Source organism: Lethenteron reissneri, unplaced genomic scaffold (assembly GCF_015708825.2).
Source record: "Lethenteron reissneri isolate LAM-NWPU_2019-01 unplaced genomic scaffold, ASM1570882v1 scaffold_113, whole genome shotgun sequence".
NCBI classification, from domain to species: domain Eukaryota; kingdom Metazoa; phylum Chordata; class Hyperoartia; order Petromyzontiformes; family Petromyzontidae; genus Lethenteron; species Lethenteron reissneri.
In genome coordinates, this window is record NW_026890816.1 from 284,853 (window position 1) to 294,577 (window position 9,725).

Below are 9,725 nucleotides of genomic sequence, written 5' to 3' on the forward strand. Positions count from 1 at the left end.
GGTTCGCGTTGTCCTTCCCACACGGCACTCCTCCTGAGACTCTCTCCCTGGCAGCCCCACATCTGCCTTCGCTCCCGTAGCCTTCCACGCTCCTGCAGTTCCGCTGCAGGCTCTTGGTGCAGCCCTCCGGCTGCCCCCACAGCAGCTCCATCGCTGCTCCCTGTTCCTCCGTGCGTGGCGATCTCGCCACCTCCCAACGTCAGCCCTTCGTGGCCTCTATGGCTATCTCGCCATTTCCTACCTCAGCCCTTCGTGGCCTCTGTGGCTATCTCGCCACTTCCTACCTCAGCCCTTCGTGGCCTCTGTGGCTATCTCGCCACTTCCTACCTCAGCCCTTCGTGGCCTCTGTGGCTATCTCGCCATCTCCAACCTCAATCCTCCACTCTCTCTTCCACCCCGCTGGCTGGCGCCGTCATGAGCCCCTCAGCCACCAGGCTGAGGCACGGCGACCACCCAACGTCTTCACCACCCTTCACTCCCCCGACTGACCCAGATAGCTTCCTGTCTCCCCGCTATAACTTCTCCCCCACGTCACCCTGACTCCTCCCTCTCGGATCGTCATATCCGCCCCGCCCATTTACGCCCGCATTACACTACCCTCCCCCGTAGAGAAAATCCCAGCCGTCCTCGGCTGAAACAGAACAAAATAATGCGGGCGAAGGCATCACAATCAGGAGTCCCCCAGACACAACGGAGATTATAACAACAACAACACAAGCAACGAAAGGGGAGGTATCAGGAACTGGAACAGAACACCGGCCTGTCCTCCGCGCAACATCAACAAGAATAAGAATGGCACAATGAACAAAAACGGCAACTGACACGCAAGAACGGCCAACGCGCACAACCCAGAAATGTGATGTTTTAGTGCGTGTCCATGTTGCAGTTCCATCCGCTCGGCTCAAGTCCAACGTCAAAGAGCAAGTGGTAGAGCAGAATGACGAACGGCGCTCAATTGCTCCTTCAAGTCCTCATCCAGCTAGCACACCAGGTAACACCCAGTGCGACGGGAGCTGAAGAATCTGTGACGAGAAGGAGAATCCAATCCCCTGAGGCACAGCACAACAACGCACATCCGCATGTCGTACACGACAGCCACCCGGCCTCAGGGTAGTGGAGATGATGTAAATCCAGCCCGCTTAAAAAAACTCCCCATAAATACCCAAAATAACGCAATGGATGCCCCAGTATTTACATTTTAACAACAATATTATTTACACGTGACAACAACAACAACAAAATTTCCTGCTCTTACCCACCAGCAGTCCTCCCTTGAGGACCAGCACAGACATCGCACGTACACAGCATGTACCCACGGTCACTCTCAGCAACCCAACAAAACGCCTAATCGCACACCCTCGCGTGGAGAGAGCCACGCTCCCCAGCGGTAACGTTTAACTCGCCCTAACCCCCACCGTGGTCGTCAACCCACAGCAACATCCACTGACCATACTCTCAGCTAGTTTATTTATACGGCCATTGTGAGCTCCTCAAACTACATAATTATTGAACATGCTATGTAATGTGTAATAAACCCCGTTGAGACGTCGTCAATTGAGAATTCTTTATTCAGTTTCGTTCACAGCTTCCACCACATTCGTTCCTCCAGTTCCCTTGCTCCTTCACGCTGTTGGCTGACAGCGTGAGAGAGAGACTGCGGCGGCCCGCCACGTGGCAGGCTCCGGACCACGGCACCAGCGTGGCTTCTCCGCTCCTTTAAATCCCTGGCCCACGTGATGCCCCGCAGCCAATCCTCAGCCACACCCCTGGAACTTTCCCGAAGCTAATGTACGGCTCCAGGGCCACGCCCCTAACTCGACTCCCCATTGGTTGCAGGCTGAGGCCGGCAGAGCCCATCGTTATTATCCAGGTGTAACCTCACATTACAAATGTAATGCATTGGGCCAGAGTGAATTTCTGCCACAAGCCGAGTTGAACAGGAAATGGTTCCAACTCCTGGTCACGCACCTTTAGATGGGCCTGCCCAAAATCATAAAAATCCTCAACGAATGTGAGCAGAGGCAGAGACATCGAAATCAAGGAACCCAAAGCACCAAGCCTCTTTATGGTACCATAGGCCTTAATTACATCAAGAAAGCAGAGATCTAGTTTCTAGTAAAAATCCGTACTCCCTTGCTGTACTCGATCGACAGAAAATACAGCCGCCCCTTGAATATCGGAGGTTACGTTCTTGGAAAGTGCCACGCGACAGCTAAAAACGCGATATTCAATACTTAAGCCTTACCCAAGTAATGGCGTTAGGTAATCGTCAACTAAAATTTAAATCACAATTGAAATAAGTACTGTATTCCAAATCAACTAAAAACTAAACAATTGAAATAAACATTGGGAAACCGTGTCTCATGCTTTTGGTTACAGGTCTACCCAACACTTATGGTCACACATTCTGTCTGCTTCTACTCTCTACATTGTCCGAAAAGTCCTCCAAAACCTCCACATCCACAAATGGCTGTGATTCGTCTCGGGCTCTATTAGCGGCCTGGAAGTCAAACCCTGGAGCCTTCACAGGTCACCTTCACTTATGGTGACGTTTCCCAGCTGCCATCTTTATTGGGTCCTTGAATCACAAACGATGGGCTTATGGAACTTCAAATTTCACACGTCAATCTCAGACCCTGCTCCTTGTAGACCTCCTTACGCGTGTTTCAGTTTCAAGACAATTCAAAATGCCTTCCAAGTGTACATTAAGTGGTTTTTAATGTGTGTTCCCTGGCAGTTGTGAAGATTTGATTACTGTGTAAATGCATTCCAAGACAGTGCAGTCGTTAGATTCCGTGGAGGCGAGTTCTGCTCTTGGTGACATCACAAGCCAGAGAAAGGGGGAGGCCCTGACGTAACCCACTCGTTAATTTGAGGTGACGTCTTCAGAGGGAGCGTCTACATATTTAAGTAAACATGTGGTAAACAAGGTGGGATATCAATGCAGACAGATATATCTAAAGTTTTATTTAAATAGAAGTTAAGCTTCAATAAAACCTAGGCTAGAATACAAATCTGTAACAAAAATCCACGATGCCTTCAAATGTGCTCTTTAAAGTACCTCCTTGCGAAAAAACAGATCGGCAGACATCTTTCATTGAACGTTCTCTACACGAAACAAAGGAATATTTTACACAAACTATAAATACCACGGCCTTTTAGGAAAGCATGTGTAATGGGTTCCGGAGACACTTGTAGAGGTATCTTCTTTATTACAATAAAACACTCCAACAGTCCTGATACTCTGTTACAGCCTAGGTACACAGCCTAGATACACTACTCTGGCTACGCTCTGGGGTCCTCCGGCTGTAATTACCGTAGGGGAGGCTAATTGACCCGACCCAGCCAAGGTGCGGGTCTGGACTCTGGCTTCCTCGGAACTCGCCCTTACAAGGACGTAGAGCCGGGAGTCCCAGAGTCCCACCACTGGCCCTCACAGTGTCCCGGCCCTTACAAGTGAAGTATTGGAAATGACGGCAGGAACTTCTTGACGGGTAACACACTTTTATTAAATCTTGACGTGTCACAATACAACGTGTGGTCTCTATTCTTCTCACTATACACTCCACTTAACTCGTGTAGACCCTATGCCTCTGGCTACACACACTTCACTTAACTCGTGTAGACCCTATGCCTCTGGCTACACACCATGCATTCGACTCGTGTAGACCCTATGCCTATGGCTACACCCAATGCATTCGCCTCTGGGTTACACAGAGTCCCGGTCCCGTTAGGACAGCGGGACTAGGTACCGCAGGGCCCTATCTCTTCATCCCCGTCTTCAGTCTTCGCTTGTTACATACTGTCTTTACGCCTGTGTGCATCCCCTTTTATAGCCCCTGCTCACGGGAGACGGAGCTGATGCGGACGTCGACGTGAGCATCACTCCTTAGTTAACCAATGACGACGCGCTATCTCTACGATCCGTTTTCCCCAGCGCGTGTTAATACTACTCAACCAATCACACCGCGCTGCCACCCGATCACTCCCTCTCAGCGCGTCACCGGCACACAGCCAATCAGCACCACGTAACCCACGACCCCGCGCTGACCCCTGATCCTCCACCGTCAGCGCGCGTCACCACATACACAGCCAATCACTACGCGCTGGCACACGATCCCTACCCCAGCGCGTATCACCACTACATCACCCCCTCCCACATAGCTCGCAGCCGGCCCGGCTGCTAACCAACAACACAACCCAACGTCAACGCAATAATAAAAACCCCACCCCCCAGTGTGCCCCGTAACGCAACAACAACAACACAACAGCAACACTTAAATAAGAAGCAATGTACAGCCCGACGAACAACACAATAAAAGCGAACTCCAAAAAACGAACGCGCCAAATGTCCCTGTGACTAAACGCAGTGACGAGGCGCTCCGGCTGCCTCGACTCCTCACGTGGTAGGTCATGAAAAGTAGCGCGACCTAGCGCGAGTCCGTCTGGCCGGTCCGTCGTATGGGACGGGACGCTGACGACCGTCCGGTGGCTCCGGCAGCTCTAGACGGCGCGGATCGGGCCTGGAAGGACCGGCCCCGCCGCGCAGATCTGGCCGCCGGTGGTCGGCAGATGTCAGTTCCGAGACACCTGGGAGCGGATCAGGCGGAGACATGTGAGGATCAGGCAAAGACATTTCCCCCTTAGGGTCGTCGGTCACGTCACATGCTCGGCCCTCACGACACAAGGGGAGGCCATATGGAGGCGAGAACGGTTTCAGTCGGGAGTGGACGTACCAACGGCGCTTTCCCCATTTTATCTGAACGCACTGGGGGCGTGCAACCCGCACGACCTCCACGGGTCCCCGCCACGGCTTCAACAATTTAGGCGACGTAGCCAAAGGTGCCTGAGGGCAATGCAGCCAGGCCCTGTCACCTGGTTCCCAGTTGTGCACAAACACCTTCCGTGCACGCAACCGCTCATTCGCAATTTGGCGAGCCCGCGAATTAAGCCGTGCGGCCTCCTTTGCCTCCGTCAGCTTATGAATATTAAATTTAAGATGCTCTGCCAATTTCGAATTAGTTCGTGGTGCGGGCAGGCCCAGCTGCGTTTCCATGGGCGGGTCGGCTTCCCGACCGTACATCAGATAGAACGGGGAAAATCCCGTAGCTGCATGGGGGGCCATTCTATACGCGGCGAGGACCCCAGGGACCTGCAGGTCCCAATCAACATGTGCCTCACACACCTGCTGGCACAGCATAGAAGTCAATGTCCTGTGGAGTCTCTCCACCATCCCGTCCGTCTGCGGGTGGTACGGGGAGGTACGCACCTTCTTAGTACCCAACAGGTCGCACACCTCTTGCAGCAATTTACTAGAAAAATTTTTCCCTTGGCCGGTCAGCAAGCGTTCGGGAGCCCCCTTGTCCAGGACGTAGCCCTGGACAAGGGCGTCCGTCACAGCCGCCACCGACTGGTTGGCGAGTGGCCACGCCATAGGCCACCGGGTAAAATATTCGACCCCCACCAACAGGTACTTATTACCCCTAGGCGTGACTGGAAAAGGCCCCAGAATATCGAGCGCAACGAGCTCGTTAGTGCGCGAGACCTGAATAGATTGCAGCGGTGGATTTGCTGCCACGGGCGGTGGTTTCCGTCTGGCGCACTCAACACATCCCTTCAGAATATTCACCACGTCACTCCCCATCCCCGGCCAATAATAGTCACGCTGAAGCAGGGCAAGCGTTTTGTTTACTCCCAAATGCAAGAGGCGTTCGTGTGCGGCCAAGACAACTTTCCCCCTCACAGCAGAAGGCACCACAATCGCGTGCCGCCGGGACAAACTGTCCCATCTCATTAACAGGCCTTGCTTAAGCACGTAGGAGCCAGTCCGTTCCTGGTCCCCTTCGGAACCCTCCGTCCTGCGGCGCAACGCTAGCAGGGAGCTGTCCGCCATTTGGAGACGGCCCCACTCAATCAGCGACAGTGAGAGCAGCGAGTCCTGACCCCCTGGGGTAGCGGGACCCTCCCCAATTGGTGTGCCCGCGGTCGCAACCAATGCCCCCTCGCCTTCCGTAACTGGCGGTTTACAGCGCGCCGATCCCGATAAGCACGCACATTTGTGACAAGGCAACAATCGCGACAGAGCATCGGCATTTGTGTGTCGCAACCCCTTACGGTATGTAGTCGTGAACTGATAGTCCTGGAGGACTTCCAACCACCGTGACAATTGGCCCGAGGGCTGGGCGACCCGCAATGAATACTGGAGCGCCGCGTGGTCAGTCCGGACCGTAAAGTGACGACCATAGAGATATGGTCTGAATTGTTGTACGAAAAAAACAATGGCAAGCAGCTCGCGACGGGTGACGCAGTAGCGCTGCTCTGCCGGCGACAACACCCTGCTACCATAGGCGACTACCCGTTCGACCCCCCCAACGACTTGGGACAGCACCCCCCCAATGCCCATGTTGCTAGCATCCGTGTCTAGCAAGAAGGGACTCGCAAAGTCAAGATAGCGCAAGGGTGGGGCACCCACCAAGGCGTCCCGGAGGGAGCAGAATGCAGCCTCCTCCTCCGGTCCCCATCGGAACTTCACTCCTTTCGCCGTCAGAGCGTGCAAGGGTTTTGCAATGGTGGCGAAGTGCTCAACGAATCGGCGATAATAAGAAGCAAAACCGATGAAACTGCGCACGTCCGAAACTGACGTGGGCGTCGGCCATGAACTGACACAGTCCGTCTTCGCGGGATCGGTAGAAATCCCCGAAGAGTCGACAATGTGACCCAAATATCTAACGGATTTACGAAGAAGGTGGCATTTGGCCGGTTTAAACTTTAACTTAGCCGATCGCATTCGCAAGAACACCCCTCTCAATCGCTGGAGGTGTTCCTCAAACGTTTTACTGAAAACAATGACATCGTCAAGGTAAATCAAGCACGTATCCCATTGCAAGCCCGACAAAACTAACTCCATAAGGCGCTGAAACGTCGCAGGAGAGGAGTGAAGTCCCATGGGTAACCGGTTAAACTGAAACAGGCCCCCTGGAGTCCGAAATGCTGTCTTAGGTTTAGACTCTTCGTCGAGTGGCAACTGCCAGAATCCGGATAATAAATCAAGAGTCGAAAAGTATCGCGCACCGGACAATGCATCGAGGGACTCGTCCATCCTGGGGAGCGGATACGCGTCGGCCACAGAGATCTTATTCAGGCGGCGGAAATCTACGCAAAATCGCAAGGAACCATCCTGCTTTTTAACGAGCACAATAGGTGCTCCCCAAGGACTGGAAGAAGGCGAAATAATGTCGGCTTCTAGCATATCGTTAACGGCCGACTGAACATGTTCCTTCTTAGCAGGACTCAGTCGGAAGGGATTTAGCCTGATCGGTGCCGCATCGCCCGTTTCAATGTGGTGGCGTAACAGGTCCGTGCACCCCATGTCATACTTATGTTTACTGAACACATCCGAAAATTCTATCAGCAACCCGCGCAGCGCACCCAACTGTCCCGCTGACAAATCGTCAGAGTCCGCGCACAGCGAATCGACTCATTCGAGGTCCTCCTTTGGATTAACGTTTTGCGTGGGGCTCGGATCAGCCCGCGCAACCAGCCGCTCTTCGGCAGGGACCCGTGCCGCGTGAGCTAGCATGGTGCCCTGCTGAATGACGGCCGGCCGCGACCCAGCGTTCAAAACCATCACAAACGGATCCCTGTCAGCCCCAACCAAAGTGTGAGCCACCGACAAATCGAGACCTCCAACAGCCCTATTAGAAGGACCCAAAAGCATGCCTTGATCCGAGGTCTCCCTCACCCATGGTTTCCGCAACCGGAGGGGAATTAACATTTGTGAACCCGGGGGCACGTGCACGGTCTGTGTTGCTAACGCTTGTATCGTAGCGCACGCCGTCCGAATTTCAGTAGGGCTCGTCAAAAATGAAATACGGCGACCCGATGGTAGTTCAATGCAACGCTGATCAATGAGAATTTTGATGGGCATTTTTGCCAAAAAATCAGTGCCCAATAGACAAGGAACCGCCAAGGAGGACGAAACGAAAACGGGTCCCGACAATTTGATATCTCCAATGCAAATGGACGCCCTAATCTGACCGATAATGCCCAACGATCCCCCATTTGCGGCGTAAAATGGCACATCCACTGGAAGCAGCGGGCGACATTGTACAGGGAGAATGTTGTAAATGAGGTCCGATATAATAGTCGCCGATGCCCCCGTGTCCACTAACACCCTGACCTCGACCCCATCAATAGATCCCGTAACGACGGATGAACCCGCTGAGGCAGCCACTATTCTGTGCCCCAACTCCGACCATTTAATGTCTCCCCGGTCCCGGCCGAACCCCCCTCGCCGAACTGAATCCCCGAACCCTAACCGGCTCTCCTCCGCCGCAACGCGACGGCCCATGCGTGTCGAGTATGCGGGCCGAGCATGTGAGGTGCCGCGACTTGCCGGGGTTTGTAGGGATGACTTGGGGCCTTGTTCGTCGTCCAGCCGAGGTCCCATGGCGCGCTGACGTGGGGCGCGGCAACCGGACGCCACGTGGCCCCGGAGGCCGCAGTTATAACACGTGATGAGGGTCGTCGGAGATCTCGGTTGCTCCAGCTTGCGGGCCGATCGCAGAGGCGAATGACCCCCCGACCTCCAGTCCCCCGGTCGTCCCGCGGTGAACGCCTCCTCTCGTGGGCTGACGACTTGGGGTTCGGTGACTACCGGGCCCGGAGCTGAGGCCACGGCAGCGTTGCAGACGACCCCCTGTTTACGTTGAAGGACCTCGTGCGCTTGTATACTTGTAGCGACCCGCAAGGAAGAAATATCGATCTCGTCGGCCGTGTTGATGGGGACCCCCAGGTCCTGCGCCAACTTGAGCAGTTGCTCCAAAACCATCGCATCTTTGCCCTCCTCGTCCATACGAGGGAACGCGGCGTCGCCGAGAGCCAGCAACGCCGTGCGATATGCAAGCACGGTCTCCGCGTCCGCCTTCCGCCTTGCATAAAAATGATGGCGACACGCCGAGGGAGGACCGTAGACCTTTGCCATGAGAGCCAGCGCATCCTTGAGCGTGGAGCGGTCCGACCTGCGTGCGGACGTGAAGGCCGCGAGCGCGTTGTCGTCCAGCATGGCAGGCAGTGCCCGCAGTGCCGTAGCGTCGGACCAGGCGGACATCTCCTGATGCGCCAAAAACCTGCGCTGAAATTGGCCCCAGTCCCCGCCTTCCGCCTTGAAGGCTGACAATGTGGGAAGGCGTTGTTGAAAGATGAAGTCGTCCTCCGCCTCGTGGTTCCTCACCGCCCCCCCGTCGGTGTGTAAGATGGCGGCCCCAGTGGCGGGTGTCTGATGGCGGTCCGCAGCGCGCGTTGGTGACGTAAGCGGGCGCGCTTGGAGAACCGCTGCCACGTGGTGATGGCCGTTCCCGCCAAAAGTCGGCGCAGATGAAATGGCGGGAATCGCCAAATAATTTTGGCGGGAATCTGCGGGGCGACCCTGTAGAATGTCCGCCGCCGTCCCCGCTCCTCCCGACGAGCTGATCTCCGCCAGGATGGACGCGGCCGCGAGCAGCAGCTCCGCCAGACGGGAGTGCGCCTCGCGGAGCACGGCATCGGACCCCCGTCGCTCGTCCGGCGCCGTCGGCGGATCCTGCAGCGTGGGCAATTCTTCGTCCTCACCCCCCGATGCCAGCTGGCCCGAGTCGTCAAGGTTGTCCCCGCGGTCAATCCCGTGGGTCCGACGGGTCTTCCTTGTATCCATGCTTGGAAGACCGTTTCACTTCTGACGCCAGTTG

The 9,725-nt window shown here is 55.1% G+C and overlaps 1 protein-coding gene across 1 annotated transcript; it reads right to left on the reverse strand.

Annotated features, from left to right (window-relative positions):
* Positions 1-13: 13 nt before the first annotated feature.
* Positions 14-9,693, reverse strand: LOC133361528 (uncharacterized). Its single transcript, XM_061580455.1, has 2 exons — positions 8,396-9,693; positions 14-4,590 (listed from the first exon to the last, which is right to left on the reverse strand). The coding sequence occupies exons 1-2, from the start codon at positions 9,689-9,691 to the stop codon at positions 4,576-4,578; spliced, it is 1,311 nt and encodes a 436-aa protein (XP_061436439.1). The 5' UTR covers positions 9,692-9,693; the 3' UTR covers positions 14-4,575.
* Between the last annotated feature and the right edge of the window lie 32 nt (positions 9,694-9,725).